This window comes from Nansenia antarctica, assembly GCF_963989245.1.
Source record: "Nansenia antarctica genome assembly, chromosome: 9".
In the NCBI taxonomy this organism is placed as follows: domain Eukaryota; kingdom Metazoa; phylum Chordata; class Actinopteri; order Argentiniformes; family Microstomatidae; genus Nansenia; species Nansenia antarctica.
In genome coordinates this window covers 30,136,686-30,161,067 of record NC_137679.1, presented here as the reverse complement: position 1 = coordinate 30,161,067, position 24,382 = coordinate 30,136,686, and the positions used below count along the sequence as shown (strand labels likewise).

Here is a 24,382-nt window from a genome sequence, read left to right as displayed (position 1 = left end):
GAGGTGCACGCTGCAGAGCCCTTCCCCCTCTATCCAATTCCTAACACGCCATTTCGCTCCAAGAATGAGAGACACAAATAGACAACCTAACATAGGGTTTTTCTGGCTAGATATCCCAGCTGCCTGTGTTTCCTACATTGGATATTGTATTGTATATATGAATGGTAAAGCATGGACTACAGATTAGCAATCTGTACATAAAATAATAATAATAATAATAACAGCTGTTTCTGTGTGTGTCGATCATGTCATGATACTTCCTCCCAGATAAAAGTGAATAATAAATATATTAAGTGGTTGCATAACTTACCTGTGTGTCACTGTCCTTAGTGATTTCAGGTTCCCTCTGTGTTCTCAGCAGTCCATTCCGCTCTCAACACACCAGTCTGTCCATCGCAAGGAGTAGAGTCCCAACATCCTACTGTCCCACACACACACTCTCTTTCACACACACACACACACACACACACACACACACACACACACACACACACACACACAGACAATCCTCTCTCTGTCCTCTCTGTCGGCCACTCTCCCAGTCCCCGTGGGTAGCTGCCCTGTGTCTCAGTGGCCAGGTCGCTCTCTCTCTTTCTCTCTCTCTTTCTCTCTCTCCCTGGCTCTGAGGCAAAGCAGGATGGCGCAGCTTTTATGAATGAACTTTCTCTTTTTTTATGAATGAGCCTCTCTCTCTGTCTCCGACTGCGCATGCTGACGGATGTGTGAATGGAGCGGAAGAGGAATTGACTTACCCCCCCCCCCCCCCCACCCCACCCCTAACCCACCCCTCCCCCGTTAACTACCACCCAATCACAGCCATGCAGGGTGACTCATGCAGCACGCACGCACACGCACACACACACACACACACACACACACACACACATACACACGTACATTGAAGTACAGAAAAAATGTGTGAATGCTCTCCTCCTCCTCTCCTGTTTCATCCTATAGATACTGTAGGTAAAGAGATGCTTTCATGTTCGGAACAGCACAGATATAGTGATGAGGTGAGCGCTCCCCCTTACAATGAAGCGCTTTGCATTATAAATGCAATCATTATTATTATTTGATATCTAATAACCCATTGTGTTACAGTACATTCAGCATATATTTCACCAGTAGAGTCTGATTGAGGTACTAGTCTAAAAGATCAACAGAAAGCTAACAATCTCATAGCCATGATACTGTATGTTATGACTTATTTGATATCTTCATACACCTGTAAGGTTACACTTCATAATGTGCAGATCAACAACCTTCTTGCAATGACTTCTAATCTATAACTACTGTATATTCAGATAAGATGCACAAGCATAGTTTTGGTGTTTATTGTAATAAATTAACTTCAATATACTGTACCTGTATATATATATATATATATATATATATATATATATATATAAAATAAAATAAAGATATTTTCTGTCACTTGGTTATGTTCTGTCCCAGGAGTACCCCTCCATCCCACAGAGGAGTGCTTGGCTGAAGAGTACCCCTCCATCCCACATCCTGCCTGTACCCAAATATTCAAATGTGCTGAGGTAAAAACACAGACGGATGGGGAAGTAACAGGAAGGCAGGATTTGCATTTCCGTATGACAGGGCAGGGCAGGGCACCTGGGGGCTTATTCAGTCAGTGTTCTGAGGAACACTGCAGACACTAATGTCACCTGACACAGTTTCCCATTCCACGTGACAGATTCTATACAATATGTTTCTCTGTTTGGATGTTCAGTAGCTGTCCTGAATAAGCCACAGGGTCTCTGTTCAGGTATGCATGGAAGTTAAGCAGTAAACCAATGGTTGATGGAGGTCACTAGTTCAAGGGAGTCATGCACTCGGTCAGAAGAATGCATGGAATTTGGATCTCTGGCTCTCCCCAGTGGTTGCACAGTGAATCTACATGCTTGGAAACTCGTGTTCGCTGGACTCGGGTGTATCTGAATGAGGGTCACCGGCGTGTCTAATATCTGTTGATCATCTAATTTCCGTTGTGTCTAGGAGTAATGCGTCATGTCTGTGGCATGGTTTGCTCTAGTGCAGACCAACCTGGGTGTCACCAGACTGACCCAGATATGAGGTATGAATCGATACAGTGGCGGGCGGTGCATTTCACACCTAGGCCTTCAGTGATGTCCTACCTGAATTATTCCACCCCTAATACCATCATTATGACACGCCATGGCTCTAGAAACTATACATTTAGACAGAAACACAGTATAACCGGGCGTTGCTGTGATGTTCATATCTGATATAGGGGTATACCCCTTTAAGAGGGCACGGAAGTTAGGTAGCATATCGAAGCACGGAGAGTAGAACGGAATAAAGAGATCACACGTTTGTTTTACTACCACACAAGTGTCATCCCTTTCAACAATATTACAATATATTATATATACAATATTACAATATATAGCACCCCGGGAAGGGATTAAAAGATCGCATTGAAGCCCCACTTACTCACACAGCTGAGCCAGTGCACCGCACCACACCACACACTCTATCTACGAAACCCAGGGTCGCTCCGTCCGTATATCTACATCTCTCGCAGAAAAAATAAAATGCTTTGTACTCACCAAAACAACTGATTATTTGAACACAAAATCCATCCTCCTTTCTTTCCTCAAGAAGACTTCAATGTCTCTGTTGTACAGTTTATCAGTTCCACCAATAAGTCTTTTTCTACATGGATAGCCTCGCTAATGTCGCGGTTGGCCGTTCTCTTCTGATTTATGTCTGGCTTTTCTTAGAAGGTTCTTCTTTGTTGTTATAATATCTGCCACCAAATCTACCTCTTCTCCTCCTTCAGCCATTGTGGCTGCTTCCCAGCTCTGCCTCCCAATAGTTTGTATCCAATCAAAAGACGTGCAGGTGCTGATCAGGTGCTCCGCCATCCAGCAGGCGCCGTCGTCGGATTTGCTTGGATTTGCTCGCCAACTCGAGATCTGACCACGGTACGCCACTGCTCTTTTCTCGCTCACTTTAAATTACAATCTGTACTCGCGCCACTGTTGAATCTGCAGGCGGGCAGATTTCTTGGTACCCTGGCAACACATTAGGCCTATGGCTGAAATTCTATGATTGGATAAAAGCTCTAACAGCCCTCCAAATGGCTGGAAGCAGCGCAACCAAGAGGAAAGCTATGAAATTAAGAGAATAGACCAGGGCTCTACAGTGCGACCATTTCACTCGCATTTGCGACTAAAAATACATCTGTGCGACTAGAGAAATAAATTCACGAGCACACGTGCGAGTACAGATTTTTTTTTTTTTTTTAAATTCTAAAAATAAATCTGCGCGAACCGTGTGGCCACATTTTAAGCCGTCAGCCAGCCCGCTACGACCACGGGAAGTCATGTTAAAAGTGAAGTTACTTCTGTTAAACTGGCGCTAAGCTAACATCGCTAATCGCTAACTCCCTCCTGGGCCTTAAAGAGACAAGCGCCCTTTTCTCATCTCAAGCTTCATTAGCTTCATTAGCTCACCACATCTACAGATTTGGTCCCACACACTCCAGATTTGAACCCAAGGTTACAACCAGGGTTAACTACCCAGGGTAGAAAGTAGAAAGCTCTCAGACCTTCAGAACCCATTGAAAGTAGTGGAGGTACTCCAGAAGTCCAAATGCATCTCTAACCCTAGGAAACCCTAGGAAGCAAGTTGCCTAATGGCATGAAAATGCAACATGTTGTACTTGAGTGTGGCAGAGAGGTGGGACCCCCGGGGATGGTGGTGTGCTAACAGCTAGCCGCCGCAGAGGCACCGTGCTGGGCTGGCCACCTCCACATGTCACCACCCCGGGCAGCATGGGGCTGGGGACTGGTCATCTGGATGTGGGGTAGTTTAATACCCCTAGATGTGGAGTTGTCTGGCCACCGTGTGTGACTGATGTAGCCTGACCCAGCAGCAGGGAGGTGGGCAGCATGGAGACAGACCTCTGCATGGCCTGGCTGGGCTGCTAGCTGACAGACCTAGCCCTAAAGCCTGGCTGGGCTGCTAGCTGCTAGCTGACAGGCATGACAGGATGAATGAATGAACATGCTGCTAACCAGGAGAACTTGACACAGCTAGTTACCATAATACAATGCCATAAACTCTGCGTCTAGTAGGGCTGTAGGCATGGGCCAATGTGTGATTTTGGTGCAAAAATTGCAAAATCACTAATAAAAATGTGTTATAATAAAAAATTTCACTGTGCTCCTAAATGTCTTTGTGTGCCCCTAACATTTTTCATTTAGGAGCACATGTGCTCATAGTGAAAAAGGTTAGCGTAGAGCCCTGGAATAGACTAGGGAATAATTTTATACATATTTGTGGAAAAAATATATCAAAATTAAATTTATATTCTGATGATGTTTAGGCCAGCAGAGAAGGCCTTGCTGGCCCTGACGGCACACCACTGGTATGATATAACAGAACTGCAAACAACCCCTGATGCTCTGGCTGTCACAGATCATGAGAATGCCATGGAAAAGATCAGAACCAATGATGGGAGGATGAACACTCACACCTGGGAAAACGGAATACGAAAAGAGAAAAAAGCAATGGTGGCAGGGAACATCAATGATATGAAGGCTATGTAATCACTATGTAGTCTATGAAGGCCATGCAATCACTATGTAGTCGACACAAAAGAAAGTATCAAACCATTTTTTAAATAAAGATATTTCCATACAGTAATACAATCTAAAAGACCATGGACGGACACAAAAGACAGTACTCAAAATAGTTTACTTAAACAACATTTTAATGATATTAATAATCAATCCAGATAATCAATTAAGATGACAGTTATGGTATGAGAAATAGCCTCTACATGTTGCTAGTGCTGTACAGTCTGAAAGAAACATCCTTAAATATTCATAGAAAGACGAGGAACACGCTGAAAAAAAGTACTTCATTCAACCATTTTTTTTTTCACATTAGTTACAAGGTCTTTTACTAGTTACTGTATTTACATAGTGCAAAGGACACACTTGCTATCGTTGCTCCAAAACACTTTGACGAGAGCGATATCTGACAAAAAGCCTGCACACAGCGTACCTTTTATCAAACTAGACAGCTTCATAATTCATAATTCACCAGTACATGTATTCTGGCTCCTCCCACCACACACACCTGGGTATTGCGTCATAGCTCCCAATATGCCCACTGCTGCACATCCTTCTCCTCTAGCTAAACTATGCTTCAATAGATTTACATAATTGTTCCATGATCAACTTTGATTCAGACTCATAAAATGTATATATATATTTTTTTCTCTATCAAATGGCTTTAAGAACAAGGTGTTTGTTGTTGTTGTTTTAAATACACTGTAGTTCAAATATGTTTTTGTTGTTCTTGTTTTTTTTACAATTTTATTTACATGGTATGCACGTGGACTGCATAATGACTTCATGAATATTCTGGTAGGTTGCTGTGGTGGCTCCTCCCCCCATGGCAGGGGAGTGGGCAGGTCAGCTGAGCAGCCACTCCCCTCCAGTGTGGAGCTGGGGCAGAGGCAGGATGAAAAACTGGGAGGTATAACACTGTCTCACAGGCAAAATACATCCAGCACGCGCACACACAGACAGGCGCACACACAAACACACGTCTCTGATAACAGCTACTAACAGGACATTAACCTGCCCTCCCCTCCCCTCCACACACACACACACACACACACACACACACACACACAGAGAATGATAGCTGGTGGGATACCACCCGTCAATGGACTGGTACCAAAAATAAACCAGAGGACTATACTAAAACACATAATGCAGCTAGCAACACAAAAATAATCCACTCCGAAAGAAAACACCCCCAAACAGTTGTACACTAGGAAAGATCAATATTACAGATTACAGAGTATTAGAACCACATATACAGGTTATGTACATCAATATGTTGTTCTAGTTTCAGTTATTGTTAGTATGTAATGTCATATGTCATATCATTCCTATTTTAAATCATGTCAAAAGAGAAGGGATACAATGTACCAATGTCAAAAACAATCAGTGTTCCTTTTTAAACATATGTTGGTGCGCGAGAGTGGTTTAGTGATGACAACACAGCCTAACCACCAAGTAAACTGACCACGGACTGTAGGGAGACCAATCAGTCAATGGGAAACTGATAAGCAACCTATCTAGAACCACTAAGCAACCTTAGCATGCCTCTCCTTCCCTACTAAAGCCTACTGTAATTAATTACACAATTGGAACACACACGATGCAAGCAGATAAAGCTAATTAACACAAAAAGGATGATGACACCAACCATGCCCCTGCTGCTGGGTCAGGCCAGAGGGAGTGAACAAGCATGAAACACACACACACACACACACACACACACACCTGTAAACTCTCTCCATCTCTCTGTGGTAGAAACACCAAAGGAGTAAGAGGAGAGTAGGAGAGAGTAGAGGAGGCTCTCGAGAGCAAGAACTAGTTCTCCTTTTTTAGTAAGCGTCTCCATGGTCACTCACTGCCTGAAACGTCTCCTAGCGAGTTCAGTCTCGTAGAAAGAGCCATTCCCTCTTAGTTCAAGTGTAAACCGGTTGTGGTCTAAAAGGGGGGAGGGGGGGGGGGGGTGAGGGCTTGTCTTTACGAGACGGTGGTTTGAGGTTCACATCAGCGTGTCAGAGGAGGACAGGAGTGTGAGACAGAGGAGTCCTTCAGAGTGACCCGAGGAGATGTCTGACAAACTGTCTGTCTGTAGGTTGGTCTGCCCATCTGTCTGTCTGTCGTTTGGTCACTCTGTATGTTATTGTCGTGAGTGTGTGTGCGTGCGTGTTGGTTGGTCTGATTCCTGAGATAATGTCTGGTGTCTGGAGTCACACAAAGGAGGAGAGTTGCTGGTTCAAATGTGAGAGAGTGATGTGTGTGTGTGAGAGAGAGAGGGAATGCATGGATGAGAGAGGAAAGGGAGGGAGGGAGTAAAGGAGAGGAGGCGGAGAGCGGGACGGAGGAAGGAGGTAACGTCAACCGGTGATCTTCTTCCCCTCCATCTGCTCCTTGCTCTCCAGCCCCGTTTCTGGAAGGTCGGCTGAATCCAGCTCCTCTTCCCCCTCGCTCTGCCCTCCCTCCTCTTCTTCCTCCTCGTCTTCCTCCTCTTCCTCCTCGGTGCTGTCCTGGCTCTTGCCCAGCTGGAGGTTCTCCAGGGTCTTGGACACCCAGGACTCGATGCGGCTACTGAGGGCAGGCACCTCCACAGAGATGGGCTCGGGGGTGTAGTCTTCCTCCTCCTCGTCCTCCTCCTCCGCCTCCTCCAGCATGCCCGGGACCAGGGTGGAGGTGGTGGAGGTGATGGAGGAGTTGAGGTGGTCCCTACAGCTGCCGTCGAGCGAGCCCGTCTCCGTGCTCTGCTGGGAGGCCAGCTCCAGCCGGTCGTCGGCCCGGCCCTCCTCTCGATCCCCCGGGCCTTGGCCTGAGGGCCCTGCTCTGGGGTGGAGGGACGCGGGGCCGAGGGTAAGGCTGTGGGCCGGTGTGGTGGAGCTGGTGGTGGTCGTGGTTGAGGAGGCGGAGGGCCTCTCGCTGTCTCTCTGGGAGCCAGAGGAGGGAGCAGGGCGGCTGGGCTCGGCCTCAGTAGGCTCCAGGGCGTCGGACGTCTCCACCATGTTCCTCCAGTTGGTCTCTGAACGAGGAGGAAAGAGAGATTTACAGAGTTATTGACATTTTAAGCAGAAGGGGATGACTTGTGACCCTTCAATGACTTGTTTCACTTGAAGCAGAATCCTCCACATTTTGCAATGGTTTAAGACGGAGGCTATGGAGAGGAGAGGGAGGGTTACTTATCCAAAAAAGAGAGAGGGATAAAAATAGAAAGAGAGAGGACGCGAGTGTCTCCTTACCGTACTCCTTCTCGTTGACCTCTGATATGGGCTCAGAGATGACGGAGCAGAAGGAGATGGCGGAGGCGGCGGAGGGGTTGCGGGAGTGGCCCATGTGATGGGTGACCTTCTTGACGTTCTTCAGGGCCTCCTCAGCCTGCTCCTGCTCCAGAGAGGACACCATGTCCTTATAGGCCTTCCTAGCCTCCTCTGTCAAGGACACCAGCCGGTTAAACAAACACTAGAGGGGGAGGGGGAGATAAAGGGGAAGGAGAAGGGAGAGAGAGAAAGAGAGATGCATTAGAGAAGAGGGCAAAAGCTAAATTTAAGGGTTAGAACAAGTTTACTTCCAGCATGTCCCACTACTTCCTACCTCTGCTCCGGAGAAGTTGAAGATGCCCACCACGCTGACAGGCACCAGTTTGTTGACGCAGCGGCCCAGAGCCTTCCTGCCCAGGGCGAAGACAAACGGGATCTCCTGCTCCCGCGCCATGGCGATCACGTTGTACAGAGCCTCATCCAGACCCCCTGCAGGCAGCATGTCAAATCAAACTTTATTTATATCGCTTATTTCGTTCACATATGCAATACAATGCACTTCACAGGAAGAATAAATCAAATGGATTATTGGGGCAAAACAACCGTCACAGTCCTACTGAGAGATAAGTAATTCCACTACTGCCCTCTGGTGGATGCATCTCTAAACTTGGTTTCTTTTCTCTTTATTAAACAAAACAGTGTATATGAAGGAGGACAAATAAGGACAGACTAATTGTCCGGTTTGAGAACAAGCCCAAGCAATGAAGTTCCAATGGGCAGTGTGTAGCCTCAACCTTATTGCCATGTACAATAGCCTCTTTAGAGGTCCAGACATTGAAGGGGAAGGGAAAGGGTTGTTGTAGATGATGTTTCTTGACTGGGCTACAATCTTAGTCACCACTTGACACATGACCAACATGTGACCACTTCTGTCTGACTATAATAAGCAAGGCCTTGGTTCTGCAGAGACTATTCTACACAGGGGACTAGACAAACCTCACTAACCCTAACCCTGTGTGACCCCCCCCCTGACCCCTGACCCTGCTCACCTTTGGCCTGAATCTTCTCACAGTTGGGGGAGATAATGACACACTTGATCTTGTGCAGCTTCATGTGTTTGGTGACCTCACGGAGGCCCATGACCAGGCGCCGTTTGGACTTGGCCTTGGAGGGGTCCTTCTGGTAGACGCGCTCCTGGAACCGCACCAGCTCCTGCAGCAGCAGCGTCACACTCTCATCTATCTCCTTGTTCAGCACCTGGTTGCAGTACCTGGGGACAGACACACACAGAGGTTCAAACACACAAGTCAGAACACATGCGCACGCACACAGACTCACAGACACACAGAATTACATTGTGTTTGATTGACCTGTTATGGATATGGTGTGAGGATGGAAGAATGGTGTTCTGGGGGGAAAGGAGGGGCTTATGGAGGTGGAAGGTCATAAGGGAGTTAAAATGCAGGATGGGTGAGATCAGGGTGGGCTGGGACAAAGGGCCCACTGCCGAGGACATTAGGGGAGAGACAAAGCCTTGCTTGTGAGGAGAGTGGCATACATTGTGCTGAGGGGGTGAAATGCGCTGGGTTTCGGTGTCATAGTCTGTACAAGTCTTTATTGTATAGTCCTCCTTTGAAAGAACCCATTAGCTTTTGGGCTGGGGTTGAGAAAAGATGATGCTCTGTGTTTGTTTTGGGCGGGCAAAATATTTCTGTAACTCTTTTTGTGCGGCTAAACCCACCAAATATGTTCCTATGACATTCCAGCTGTCTACAGTTGGATTCTCAACAAGGGACTTAGATGTTACAAACTGAGAAGGATAATGGCTATGGAGGGTGACTGAGTGAGTGTGTGAGTGTGTGTGTGTGTGTGTGTGTGTGTACACTCACTCTCTGAAGCGGCGGCTGTGGATCTTGGTGATGGCGTTAGAGGCCATGGGGCTGCCGATGCCCGAGCTGGCGGGCGAGCCCTGGGAGACGGGCGTGATGCTGTACGGAGAGTTCTGACTGGCCGGGGACAGCGAGGCGTCACTGGGCACGCTCAGACCGTTCTCTACAGGGAACACAGACGCAGGGAGAACATCAGACAGAGTGTAGAGGGTACAGGGTAGAGAACCAATGGCATCTCTACACACGTCGCATACCGCATACTTCCATTTGTTTTAATAGACGTATGAAATGTGAAGGACAATACTTGAAGTATTTCGCATTTAGTACCCATTTCCGAACATAGATTTGGCCAATGAACATAGATGTGACCCCTTGAACCCTGAACCCTGTCCCCTTGCTCACCCTCCTGGGAGGCGGGCTCCCGTGTGAGGTCGTCAGTGAAGTGCATCTCCTCGTCCCCGGGCTCGTCCTGCCCCGCAGAGCCCTGCTCCACACACACCTTGCCTTTCTTCCCCTCCCGCTCCTTCAGAATGATCTAGAACACGCACAGAGACGGGGTTAAACACTGAGACTCTGGGGTGGTTCTTTTTCAGTTACCTCTATATATACTATGTTTTTATGTGACCTGTTAAGTGTTTTGGGTTAATGAAGAATCCAAATAAAAGTAAAAAAATATATATTATTATTATTATTATTATTATTATTATTATTATTATTATTATTATTATTATTATTATTCAATTTGAGCCCTTTCATTCCTTGTGAAAGATGGGTCATTGATGAATCCTATCTGTATGTTAGGTCAATGCTTCTGTAATTTAGCATCGTGCTACACGTTTGACCAACCCTATCCTCTACTCCTCTAAATCAGTTCCACCCCTCCATCCGTCTTACCTTTTTCAGGGCGGTGGGTCGTTTGACTTTGGGGACCTCCCTCTCTTTGCTCCTCTTCAGGCGGGGTGCGGTGGAGTCCAGGGCATTGTGTGGGGCGGAGTAAGGCTGCTGGACCTTCAACATGGTCGCTGCGTTGTTCGAGCCACTAGAACCATGGAACGGAGCTGTGGTACCCACTGGAACAGGAGACAACACAGCAAACATATGTAAATGCAAGTGTGTGTGTGTGTGTGTGTGTGTTATATGGACCTGTATATAACAGGGGTTTGCGATTGTTTATCCAAGTGCGTGTGTGTGTGTGTGTGTGTGTGTGTGTGTGTGTGTACCTGTAAAGGACAGTGGTTTGGTGTTGGTGAGTTGTCTAGCCTTCATAGCCTGCTGCTGTTTCTCCAGAGCGGCCAGCATGTCTCCCAGGTCCAGCTGCACCGGGGTTTTACTCTTCTTCCCTGCAGCCTTAGTTATGGCCTCCTGCAGGCAGAGATTCTGTCACACCACTACCACAATATAATACACCACAGACCACAACTACACAGTAAAGAGTTACTCATCTACTTAGGACCAGACGGAATCTGCAGAGGGCTAGAGAGAGGATTTGAAATAAGAAATACTTAAGAAATGATCCGTCAAAATCGAACGACCTTTCTAGAAAGATTCGCTACTACGATGCGGAAACCTCCCAGCGGATTCCATCCGGCGTCTCGCTGGGACCGCTGAGACAGAGGGCATGCTGGTACCTGTAGTTTCCTCTGCTCCATGCTGATCTCAGAGTACTCCTGTGCGGTGGCCAGGGCGGCGGCCAGGGCCTTCTTCCTCTGGCTCTTGGCCCTCTTGGGGACGGAGGTGGTGATGGGGATGGGCGTCTGAACGATGTTGATGGGGGAGTTCTCTGGCAGGTTGTCCAGCTGCAGGGAGGGAGACACGGTCAGAGAACACGCATTAACAAAGCTACGGGAGAAAGGACTGCTCGGGTGTTAGCAGATTTTCAGCCGTGTGAAATTTTATTTTCAAGGACGTACGGAAGTGAGAAAGCATCTAGCTTAGATAGGACTTTTGAGATGGAGGACAAGAGCCACTCTCTCACCAGGTTCTTGGCAAATTTGGACTGGACCTGGGCCTGGGTCAAGCTGGGTTCTGGTTTGGTACTGCGCTGCTGTGCTCCTCCTGAGGCCAGCTCTGGGAACTCATCTTCATCCTAACAGACACACACATATAGTATTAAACTATTAAATGTACTGATTCCCATGGTTATGGGAATGACTGAGATATGTGTGTGTGTGTGTGTCAGTCTGTGTAGTGACGATTCAGAAGTGTTCTCTAATATTTCAGCAAACACCCCCGATGCTGTAATTGTCAATGAAAATCACAGAAGTGCTCATTCTCAAAGTTGGCTGCACCTATGACCATAGCCTAGAGGAAGCCAAACCAAGATCTTGAAATACCAACAGCTGGAACTGGCCATATCACAACTGGGTTACAAACTTTTAGTTTTCATGTTTGGCAGCCTGGGCCATGTTCATAAGCTTGTTGTCGGGCCTTCAAATGGCTAGCCTATCGAAGAGAAGGGCCAAACAGTTAGCAAAGTATTGCTCAGTATCTGCTATTATTGGTAGCCGCTCAATATGGAGAAGGCGGTGCTTCTTGTACCCCTGAGCTGGATACTGTCTGTTTTACAGTATTGATACTGTATCTGTCAATCCACTGTAATCATCATTTGGTGTGAATAATATCCTATGTGTAGGCATAACTGGTTGTCAACTCAGCACTATTGGAACTGACTGTTTTCATAATGTCAAAATCTATGTCTATGTCCTTTAGATATTGTACATTTATGTGGACATAAATAAAGCATTTCAAATGTGACTCCTCCCACCTCGAAGTAGAGGGGCTCAGGAGTGAGCTCTGTCCCAGGGACCGCCCCTGCCTGCATCCTCCGCTGCACGCCACAGCCACTGTCTGCAGAGCTATGGTTAGGGTGGGGGCAGCCACGCCCGGAGTAGCCACCATGGAAATCCTGAAGAAAGAGAGGGGGGGGGGGGGGGGGGGTCAGGAATAGAGAGGGTGCATCTCAATAGTCTAAACTGGCTTCCTCTCCTTGTTATCTCTTGCAGTACATATGTACTAATCTTCATAATAAAAATATAAAATAAATATATATACACAGACAAGGAGAGGTGACAACTATATGGAGGACACCTACCACTGAATTGCTTTGACCTTCAGCACATTGCGGAAAGGACACTTGAGGGAGGGGAAGGAAGCCTAGTGAGGACTGGCCTAGTGAAGGTGAAGGGGTCAGAGATACAATCACAGTACTCCCCCGGCTGTGTGTCATCTCACCCACCCAGACATACGCATGACTCTGAGGCACTGTCGTCTGACCCTGCCAGCTGAGGGGGGCTGTGTGTGGACGTACCTGGGAGGAGTTCCTCTGCTCGGGGCCCTTCCCTGCTCTGTGGAAGGGGTTGTTCCTGTCCGCCCAGGGCTTCTGTGTGGCCTGAGACGCCACATTCACCCAGCTTACCGCTGGACGAGACACAACACAGCCGCGTTACCACATTAACTCCAAAGCTAACGTCATTCCCCTTATGAGATACATCACAGATACTGCAGCTTACCTGTCATTACACCAGCTTCAACTCCCTGTACACACAGAGAGAGAGAGAGAGAGAGATGTTAAATGACAACATTTGGTATTTTAACTTTATATTTAATCACAGCTGATTATGATACTGACACTAATGATGAGACTGGTGCTGCAGGAGCTTCAAATGCAGGGGAGGGGTTAGAGGTGTATAGCCGTGGGGCTGGGGTTAGGGCTGGGGCTAGGGTTAGGGGGTACAGAGCTGTAGGTCTAGGGTTGGGGTTAGGGGGTACAGAGCTGTAGGTCTAGGGTTGAGGTTAGAAGGTAGGGAGCTGTAGGTCTAGCGTTAGGGGGTAGGGAGCTGTAGGTCTAGGGTTGGGGTTAGGGGGGTAGGGAGCTGTAGGTCTAGGGTTGTGGTTAGGGGGTAGGGAGCTGTAGGTCTAAGGTTGGGGTTAGGAGGTAGGGAGCTGTAGGTCTAAGGTTGGGTTTAGGGGGTACAGAGGTGTAGGTCTAGGGTTGGGGTTTAGGGGGGTAGGGAGCTGTAGGTCTAGGGCTGGGGTTAGGGGGTAGGGAGCTGTAGGTGTAGGGTTGGGGTTAGGGGGTAGGGGTTCGAGAGCTGTAGGTCTAGGGTTGGGGTGTACCGTGGGGGGTGCAGCGGTGGGGTCGGATGCGTGCTGTGTCGCCCCGGCCGCCTGGTTGTGTTTGGGGCTGCAGTAGCCACTGTCACTGTCAATGTCCGCCTCGCTGGCTCCCTGCTCGCTGGAGCTCTCAGCGGGGTGGGACGCCCGCCGCCGCCGGGGACGGTTCTTCCACAGCAGGGGGCTGGCCTGCTCCGACACGCTGCGGCCCGACGCCTCCCCCGGGAAGTCTGAGGAGGAGACGGAGGACAGAGATTTAGAACCGGTTTGAATACCTTCAACATGTAAACCTTCCCTTCCTCCTCCCGCCATGGAGTAGATCACTGGTCTGACATGACGTGATTGACGAAAGCAACACAGAGGAAAGCTTGCTTTGACCAAACCAATCATATTCAGTCAGCGACAAAAAAAAAAAAAAAAAAGGAAGGCTGTATTGTGGAAGCAATCAAAACAGGGTTTCGAAGACATTGTTACATAGACATTGACTACAGGGGATGTCTGATGTATGCAAATACTTGGGGCTGTATATGTATCCATCCTTCCTCCTCTCCTTTGGATAATAATTGATCTATAGGAAATTCAAAACGCAAGGATTCTATCCTACAGATTCCACCCATCCAACTCTCTCAGATCTTTGCTAACTAGAGCAGAGGGAAGAATTCTGGTTTCATTTCATAGGTATTCACAAAGGGTCATTGTCATTCCCAGGTACACAAGGGGACATCGCGTACAGTGCCGCAAATGTTCACAAACAGCATACCTCTCTGACTGGAAACTCTACATTCCTGTCTCTCCTCTCAAGGGTTAAGGTTAGGGTGATACTCTGTGTCAACTCTCGAAAACAGCAGACCAAAAACAAAAGTCACCTCCTCGCACGTCCTCTGAGAGAGATTTGTCAAGAGATGACAAACACACGTCACCTCCAACAAACTGGCAGACCTAACTGACTAATGGAACCATTAAATACAAAATAGGGCCCTGTTCCAACTAGTTCAGTATCAGAGACAGGGTGCCAGGACTTTTAATTCAGCCATAGACGAGGATCTACCACTGGAACGCCCTCCCCAACCACAACGAAGGCCAACATCTTCCCAACATTTAAACAGGTCCTCGAAACCCACCTCTTCAAGCTTGCCTTCACCAGTTAACCCTCTCTCCCTCCCCTTCCCATGTGTCCCCAGCACTACCTTAATTAGGCCCCTATACTTTATTTTATTTATTTTTAGTTTCCTTTTATTATTACTACTCGATATTTTCAGTTTGTAAAGCGTCTTTGAGTGTCTAGAAAAGCGCTATATAAGTCTAATGTATTATTATTATTATTATTATTATTATTATTATTTGTTTTGGATTTGTTCCTAAAGCAATATGGGTATGTGTGGGAGGGTGAACATACAGGCTCAAGTCTGTTGAAAGGAGAAAAACAGCTCTGGACAACATGGCATGACATCATGCTCCTCTCCTATCACCTATCAGGTGATGCAGCGCTGGCACTTGGCAGTGCCAGGGTTTGAGTGACTCAGGTGTGTGTGTGTTCTTAGATTAAGAGCAGCGCTTGCTCTTACATAACGTCTGCGAAGGGCACCGTAATATGTACGCAACCCTCCTCGAGTCTAAGCCTTCGTTAAAGCATTATGGCTTTAGATAATCAAACACTACAAAGGCTCAGAGGAGCTCTGCTGACCCTGGCTCACCTGATCTACTGAGGACAAATTGGTTTACTGACAGGGCGTTAGATTTCACTTCATTTCACCGTGCATGCTGTTTTTTTCCCCCCCACAAGTGTATGTCAACTCAGTGCAACAAACAAATCTATCCTAACTACTGGAGAGGAAGAGGAATGGTGCCGCTTGGCAACGGTTGGCTTACCAGTCTGCTGTGCTGCGTCCACCAACAGGACAGTCTTGGTCCTGCCGTCGGGGCCTGAGGCACACACCTCCTTCTGCACCGCCACACTCCTCATAGGGGGGCGGCGGGCCCTCAAAGGCTGACACACACCCAGCTGCTGCTGCTGCTGCTGCTGGGGGGGGGGGTGATATGGCAGGGGGGACATGCCAACCAATACACGATAAACAACAGTAATATGTGTGTTCTATTATCTATTGACACAGGGTTTCGGCACAGCCTTTCTCAAGACGGTAACCTTTCTTACCTTGGGAAGAGTGCTCGGTCTGACCACGCCCCTCCCTCTTTGATTGGCCAGCCCAAACGCCTGTCCCAGAGGGAGCTGTCGCTCGCCGACGTCCGCTGACACAGGGTTTCCCAGCCCAGCCTGCACGGGCCCAGGGTAGGTCCCAGGGAACGGCTGGTAGAAGCCCATCATGGGGGGGCAAGGAGCAGGCATGATCTGGTAGTAGGTGTAGTCGTTGTTTACGGGGGGCTGGGGAGAGGACAGGATGGGGTAGGCCAGGTAGGGACCCCCAGGGCTGGGGTTGGGCTGCTGCCAGCGCAGCTCTCCTCCGTTATACATAGGGTGCTGCCTGCAGGGGACAGAGGGAGAAGAGAGGAAGTACGGTTAGACTACGGCACTACATTACGTATAGTGAGGACCTTCGTCTTGTTTGTGACCAATCCAATACAGAGAGACATACCGGTTCTCAAAATGTTTAAGCAACACACAATCATAAATTAGGATTAGAGAAGCACTAGAGTGTAGTTCATCAGCACTTCACAAGATAACAGCGAAAAGAGTGCGTTGGGGAAAAATAACCAGGTGACAGTCCTCCACTGGTCCTGAGTTCAGGGACTCTGAACCTGCAGCCAGAGGGGAGAGAAAGACACTCCTTCACTGGATAGGGAAAGGCATTGTGAAGGACTCTCATCTGTAGAGATTCAGTGCTCTGAACAGACTGAATGAGGAAGGAGAGCATGTATGAGACAGCTGGGTCTGAGTGAGCCACTAGTTGGTGTGAGTGGAAGGTGTGTCTGTGTATGTGTGGATGGATGGTGTGCGTTTGCGTGCGTGCGGACAGTGTGCAGATGGATGGTGGGTGGGTGTGTGTGGATGGATGGTGTGTGTGTGTGTGTGTGTGTGTGGATGCATGGTGTGTGTGCGGCTGGATGGTGGGTGGATTGTGTTTGTGAGTGTGTGTCTGTGTGTGTGTGTGTGTGTGTGTGTGTGTGTGTGTGGATGGATAGTGTGTGTGTGTGTGTGTGTGTGTGTGGCTCGTTGCTGGTGTGGCCTGTAGCTGATAAGGATCCAGCCGACATTTTCACAGCCAGAGTTCTATAGCGGGCATTTCCTGGTATTCAAAACGGAAAGGAAGCAAACAAAAGAGCAGGATACAGCAGATCACCCCTGACAAAGGGAACGCCAGTGGAAACGCAGATCGCGTTCTTCACACGAATCACAAGAGTTCTACGGTGACTGTGTGGAACCAAATCAGTTTTTTATTGGGTTACCAGAGAAACCCAATGGTTCTGATCCAATACACAGTTTGGAAGACCTGAAGCTGGTCGCGACAGTGTATCACCGGGGAATGTTCACGAGAGAATGTCTCATCCTGGCTGTGGCCCAGGAGAAGGAGGCCGGTTTCCTTAGGCAGAAGGGAATGGGGACACCCTCCGTTTTTCCTACTGACATGGGCACAGAGAAGGTTCCTGGAGTGGTGTGGCCGTGTCAGAGCTAACTAGAAATATTCCTGGAATGATGTCAACACTGGGAAGGTTTCTGTGTGAGGGGGAGCTAGTACTCAAGGACTCAGTAGGGCTAAAGGCTAATGGGTTTCTTCTATGGCGTTAGTGTAGCGCCACAGTCATCCATTCATAGCTAATGGTAAGCTAACTGTCACGTTCTCGAAGTAGCAAGGACTATTGACACATGGCTAAAGACAAGCGACAGTGGCATACCTTGAGTCCCTGTCCCACGTCCCTTTCCACTCTGTGATTTGACCCTGTGCACTTTGGATCTGGAGGGTTGTGGGGTGCAAGGTGTAAGGTGTAGGGTTCAGGGTGCCTGGTGCTGTACCTGTTGGGCTGGTTCTCTTGGACAAAGGGGTAACAGGTGATGAGGTAGCTGGGGATGGGTGTGGGCTCTGCTCCTCCTCCACCTCCGCCGCCGCCACCTCCGCCGCCTCCACCTCCTCCTCCGCCTCCTTCTCCAGAGAGGCTCATGCTGACAAGGGTTCCTTCTGGACCTTTCTTCTGTGGGATGAACGGTTCAACTTCGGCTGACAGCTTCACATCCTGCAGACAGAGAGAGAGAGAGAGAGAGAGAGAGAGAGAGGCTTCAGACAGATCTCAACATCACAGACTTCCAGGAGGGGTGATATCTCATGGCTACACGACGTCGATATGCGATTTCGGAGCCGATCTGATCTCTGGCCACATGAGCGTTTTCACACCGTCGCACAAAAATACTCCAGCCAGAATCGCGTATCACAGGATCATTCAAGTACACTGGGCATGTGCGTGCTGGTAGACCCAAGAAATTATTCAGCGCGTGCCAGGCTGAGGCCTGGTGTCCTATCTTCCAGAAGTCTCTGGACTCTCATACTGTTCCGTCCATCTGGAAAGACGCTATCATTATTCCTGTTCCTAAAAAGGCTAGCTGCAAGGAAAATAATGACCTGCGACCAGTCGCTTTGACATCTGTTGTAATGAAATGTTTTGAAAAATTCATTATATGTAAAGTGAAAAATGCAGTCAGTTGCTCTCTGGATCCTTTTCAGTTTGCGTATAGATGTAATACAGGCACAGATGATGCAACCTCAGCCATGGTGCACTTCATATCTAAGCACTTAGAGGACCCTACCTACTATGTCCGACTCCTATTTGTTGATTTCAGTTCTGCTTTTAACACGATACAGCCGCACCTTTTAATTGAGAAGTTAAATGGGCTTAATGTCCCCCCCCTCATGATAAAATGGTATCACTCTTTTTTAACTAACCGCACACAGCGGGTCAGTGTTAATGGCACTCTTTCGGAACCCAGAACCATAAGCACTGGTGCTCCACAGGGTATAGTCAGTTCCCCTGTGCTCTTTACTTTATACACAAACGAGTGCAGAAGCACCTACCCTAGCAATCGCATCATAACATTTTCGGATGACACTGCCATCCTTGCTTTAATCAAAAAGGACAGTGACCTAAATGACTATTATTCTGAAATCCAGAGGTTTGTTAAATGGTGTGATGTTAACTGCCTGGTTTTAAATGTTAAGAAAACTGAGGAGATGGTGTTCGACCCCAGAGGTGTTGGGGACCACAGGCCTGTGGTCATCCACAAACAATCCATCTCTCAGGTCGCCTCTTACAAATATCTTGGGGTTTTCATTGATAACTCACTCACCTGGAGCACTCATGTAGACAGCCTTTGTAGCAGATTACAACAACGACTACACTTCCTACGCCGCCTTAGAGTTCATGGTGTTGACCCAAAATTTATGCTACTTTTCTACCAGTCTGTCTTAGAGAGTCTCATCAGATACGGCATTACATCTTGGTTTGGTAACCTATCTGTAAAACTAAGGTCCAAACTGGTCCGACTGATACAGACTGCATGGAAGATCATAGGGGTGAAAGACCACTCATCCCTGCAGTCTATTTTTGAACAGGCTACTCTCAGACAGGCTAATAGAATTCTCATGAATCCCTCCCAAGTCCTACATGCAGAGTATGAACTGCTGCCCTCTGGGAGGAGGTTCAGAGTCCCCCGCGCTAGATTAAATAGATTTAAAAATTATTTTATTCCCGTTTCTGTTAAACTTTTAAACTGCACCAGATGAATGTAACTTATCTTGCTTATCATTTTATTTCCACTCTTGTTTTAATCAGGTCTGCCTTCTGTTTGTGTGCTAATATTCTGTATTGTCTGTTGCTCTTTGTTGGCTGCTGTGGGGTGTAAGCCCAATACAAATTTCCCAGTGATGGGACAATAAAGTGACTCTTGACTTGACTTGACTTGACAGTGTGACCTGGAAACAGGTCACTACATCACAAAGGGCATGCGCGTGTTGATATGAAACCAGGAGGCACAACAAAACAAAAAACACAGGAGTACAGGGCGATCAATGTGGCCGAAAAACAATGATTGGGAGCCAGCGCATAGCAAGTACAGTGAAATGTTGTACTTCGATGTGTACTTGTAGTTATATTGCCTGTACTTCGATGTCCACATTGAATAAACCACTGGTAGTCAAAGAAGGCTGAAGTGCTTTGTTTGTTTTCATCCGGTTTTCCCAGAAAAGGGTCACGCTAACACGGGTGTCTGCCTCATCGGTATCAACGCGCTCCTGTATCGTCCACCACACGGTGGCAGAATCCAAGGATTACGAACACAGAAACTCCCTTGCAGTTTTCAAAGGTTTGCGCAGTCAGTTCTCGAAATCGCCCGAGTCGTGTAGCCGCGAGGTGCAAACGTTATCAAAGTTATGTTCTCTCTCTGATGGACAAACAATAGCCTACGACTACATTATGAATGATTTCTGCAACTTGTGCAGTGCTTAAGGACCCCAAGGGGCATTGTGGATCCACACAAGGAGCAAGCCGAAGATTAACCTCTCTGGGGAACAGCTGTAAACACAGAAGATGTCATCTTGAAACATCACTTTATGACCTGATATAAAAGCCAGTGTATAAAGGAGCTTTATCTAACAAGCTCGCTGGACGGAGCTAATCATTTACATTCAACTTGGGTTAAAACCAGTTTTTGTTATATCAGTAAAAACGTAAAAAAATAAAACACAAAAAAACTGGGAACTTTTGAGTCAGGAGTTCATAAATGTGGCTCTGTGTTGAAGATAATAAAGGCCCATAGTCCTATAGGCCAGGTCTGCTAATGCAATGAGAGCAGCTAAGGGCCATGTGATTGCACTCACCAAAGCAGTATGTAGCCGTGGCCTAGCCTAACCTTCTGCAATCAGGCTTCCTGATTTGGCTGATAGTCATCCGATAGTAAGTGGAGCGCTGTTTCCTCATACTCAGAACAGCGCAGGACTGAGGACCGTCTGCACTCCAGAGTGCCACGTTTTTTTCATTGTCAACTGTTTGAAATATTCATCTTGAAAGTATGGCATAAACATTCCCTTCCAATGCTTCAAGGAGGTAGAAACACGTCAGGCAGGTTTGTTGAGGCGCCAACAGTGGCTTTCTATTAGTTAGGCTAGTTAACTACTGGAAAAAACAAACAAAAAAACCCACGAATCTAGGCTAACTCATCATGGATCCCAAAACGACACACTTATAACAGCAGCACAACCGTTTTGGACCAGATGTGTAAGAATGACAGGAAGTCATAAAAGAAACATATCAGATCCATTTTCCTTCCATGAAACATTCTAAACCTTTAATCCAAGATTTAAGACTAACCTAGAGTGAAACTACATCAGGTGACACTGCCTGAGGGCAGCCTGGGTTATAATGATGAGTCATACAGCATCTTCAGGACTTTGTGGGACAGTTAAATATAGCAGCAGTCCATTATTCCCAGGGTGATTACTCCTCTTTACATAACGTGTCCAAAGTCCACGTTAATTCTAGCTCACTCTTGATCCTGGCTGTCAAAGGGCCAGAGAGACAGGCCCACAGGGTAAACTGTGTTGTGTCACATGACCTTTCCATCACGTCAAATAAGTCTACATACCTCTCTAAAAATAAAATGTATGGCAATAAGCCAAGTATCTATTATTCTTTAAAAATCTAGGTTAAGACCTTGAATAGAGCAGAACAAATGAAGTTCATTTCAATCCAGAGTTTAACACAATGGACAGACTCGGTTCAAAGCTTTGAGGTATTTATGACAGATGATTGGGTGTGGGAGACTCTTTTACTCTTCTGTCTAGGTGAATGTCTGATCCAGCCCTGTAGGGAAAGAAGTGTGTGCTGTGGGCTTTAAGTAAGGGGCCTGTGCATGCTAAACGGGGGGTATGTGGTGGGTCTACTGGTGAATGACAGTATTAGAGTGGGTTGGGTGAAACCAATAACAGAGTGTCTACTGAAGAAAAGCAGACCTTTCCATCCACCCACTGTTTTAAGGATGCGTTTCCTTTACCATTACTCAGGGAGTGCAGGGCTCCGCCTAGCTCTGTTTATCCCTCATCTTGTTTTGCTTCCTTTCGTTTCCATTGAGTGTTCTGGTGTTGGCAGCCCTGAACGCTACCTAAAAACCCAGAGAAGCCATAGAAAATCACTGATGTAGGCTGTTTTACATTGTGTTGTTAACCGCTCCATACAGTAGGCTTTATTACCCGCCCAGCTCGGAGTGGCAGCTGTGGCCACAGGCTAGGCCTAGGCCGACATCTTCATCATCTGCCATTCTGAGAGGGGTGCGAGGAGAGTTTACAGAGTTCACAACACAAAGACACTTCTTCCATTCTCAGAGGCAGAGGTTGGAATGCATGAATCGAGCATCAGTACAGCGGTTGTCACACAGACAGGGTCCATTGTTTCCTACTGCCACTGTCCGTGGGCTCCGGGCTCCTCTCTGACTAATCTACCGATCTTGGCTGTTCTATACAGAGATACGTGGGACAGAACGAGTTCAGCACAATAGCGGGCAGTATGGCCTACAACAGTGGTGGCATTACTGTGATGAAACAGATTGAAGACCACAAGATAAATGAACCATGATCCATTTCCATATGATGCTAAAAAGAGGCTATTGTGGTTGGTTTATGTGATGGGGGGGATGTTGCAGGATTAGGCCTGAGAGGATAAGAGGACAGTACCACAGGATAAGCTAATTACACAATAAGGAATAGTACAGTGCGTTTAGGCCTAGGATCCTTGTCCACACCATCAGAAATCAAACTTTAAACATGGCCTAAGATGTGCTCTGTAGAGAGTGAGTCAGAGGAGCCACTGCACTCAACGCTGGGTTCTACAGCATGCATGCCTGGGCTCCATTCTCCATTCAACAGGTGTGAGGTTGCTTGAGGCAGGTTGCGGAGTGAGCTTGTGTATGTGTGTGTGTGTGTGAATAGCAACGATTGTGGAAAAGGCATTGAGGTCAGAGCCAGATGTGCAATGGGCAGGGCAGAGCTGACACTGAGGAGGACTGGGGGCTGTAGTACCCTCCATTGTCTTCTCAAGCCTTTGTCTCGTACTCTCACTTTGTTTTCAAAGATTCTCAGCTGAGAAGGGTGGGTTTCTGTAGAATGTTTTACTTTATGGCGAGAGACTAAGGAGAGAGGGAACATTTTAATGTAGCTCTAGAGATAAATATGAGTCACCAGCATTTCTTTGGGGTTGTCCAATCAGTTATTTAAGGTCATCACATAGACATGATTGTGGACATTAGGTGCTGGTTTCTGGGACCGAGATTTAACCTGGTCCTGGGCTAAAACAGTTTCAATGGAGAATCTCCATGACTTAGTCCTGGACTAGGCTTAATTTGTGTCGGGGAAACAGGCTCTGGGACTATTGGGCCAAGCATTTGGAGTTCAATGCCAGTCATTACCGTCATCTGTTCTGTACCTAACTACAGCAAACATTGCTCAAAGAAAATCCTGAGATGTGATGTTAGTCAGGAGCTTCTCAACAGGAGCAGACTGTCATGCATAGCACAGATCGCTATAGAAGAATCAATTAAATGGCAACATAATAGATGATGATGATGATTATTATTATTATTATTATTATTAGGTTAGACAAATTAACATTACACATAACTTACAGCATTACAACACGAGCCAGTCATTGGAATGTGATTAATGCAGGAGAACCGGTCATTCCTCTAGTACGAGTCTGCTTTCTTTCTTGTTGTCAACTAACGAGTACACATACACACACATTCCGTCATTAAAGTTTCTATTGCATGCTAGTCATTGTAGTAGTTATATATGTTTTGCCAAAATAGTCAATACTAATATTATCAGCCTAGTACAATGTGTCAAACTTGCAGCACGTTATCTAGCGGGGAAACAATCTGTCAAATGGTTTAAAGTGTCCAAAATATTTTGACAGCGAGGATCTTCTAGCGCGTATATAAGGCATAGCTACGACCCAAAATGTTCACTTGCTAAATACACGCAACAGATCTTGTTAAATTATTTCCTCATATGTGCAAATAGTTAACTATTTAGTACTTTGCACCAAACAGCAAATGGGGGTAAATGAGATTGTCAATCCAAAATGACAATCAGTGTAGCTAGCCTGTCAGCTAGCTTCTTTAGCTAGGTAGCTAGCAGACAAACTGTCTTAGTAACTTGTCAGAGACACAATGTCAACATGATGATTGCTGGGTTCTTTGACAGAAACACAACACTGGGTATAATTCATTACTCTTAAAGCATCAATGGTAAATGTACCGGTTTCTTACCAAATATTATACAAATAACGTCTCTCTCCAAATCCGGGCCTGTATCTTTCCATAACAAGGCTGTACAAACACAAAACTCGCTTCTGAAATGACATCGCCAGCAAAGGCAACTCTATCTTACCTTGTTGTCATTTGCGTCCATGTCAGTCACTGATACCGCGACAGACCCTCATTGAGCACGCTGTAGACGTCAGGATATGGGTGCTTTTATTTTCTTCATTGTAAATGTTGGGCCATTTGTGTGAAACACACCCAGTTCCTATC

The 24,382-nt window shown here is 47.0% G+C and overlaps 1 protein-coding gene across 1 annotated transcript; it reads right to left on the bottom strand.

Annotated features, from left to right (window-relative positions):
• Positions 1 to 4,778: 4,778 nt before the first annotated feature.
• Positions 4,779 to 24,260, bottom strand: secisbp2l (SECIS binding protein 2-like; the record flags this gene model as incomplete). Its single annotated transcript, XM_080539905.1, has 18 exons — positions 4,779 to 7,623; positions 7,841 to 8,060; positions 8,193 to 8,347; positions 8,908 to 9,128; positions 9,748 to 9,910; positions 10,150 to 10,282; positions 10,642 to 10,817; positions 10,968 to 11,109; positions 11,376 to 11,543; positions 11,723 to 11,833; positions 12,512 to 12,652; positions 13,055 to 13,164; positions 13,257 to 13,281; positions 13,864 to 14,090; positions 15,730 to 15,880; positions 15,998 to 16,340; positions 17,828 to 18,045; positions 24,240 to 24,260. 18 exons carry the CDS (start codon positions 24,258 to 24,260, stop codon positions 6,971 to 6,973), a joined length of 3,378 nt encoding a protein of 1,125 aa, XP_080396031.1. The 3' UTR covers positions 4,779 to 6,970.
• Positions 24,261 to 24,382: the final 122 nt, after the last annotated feature.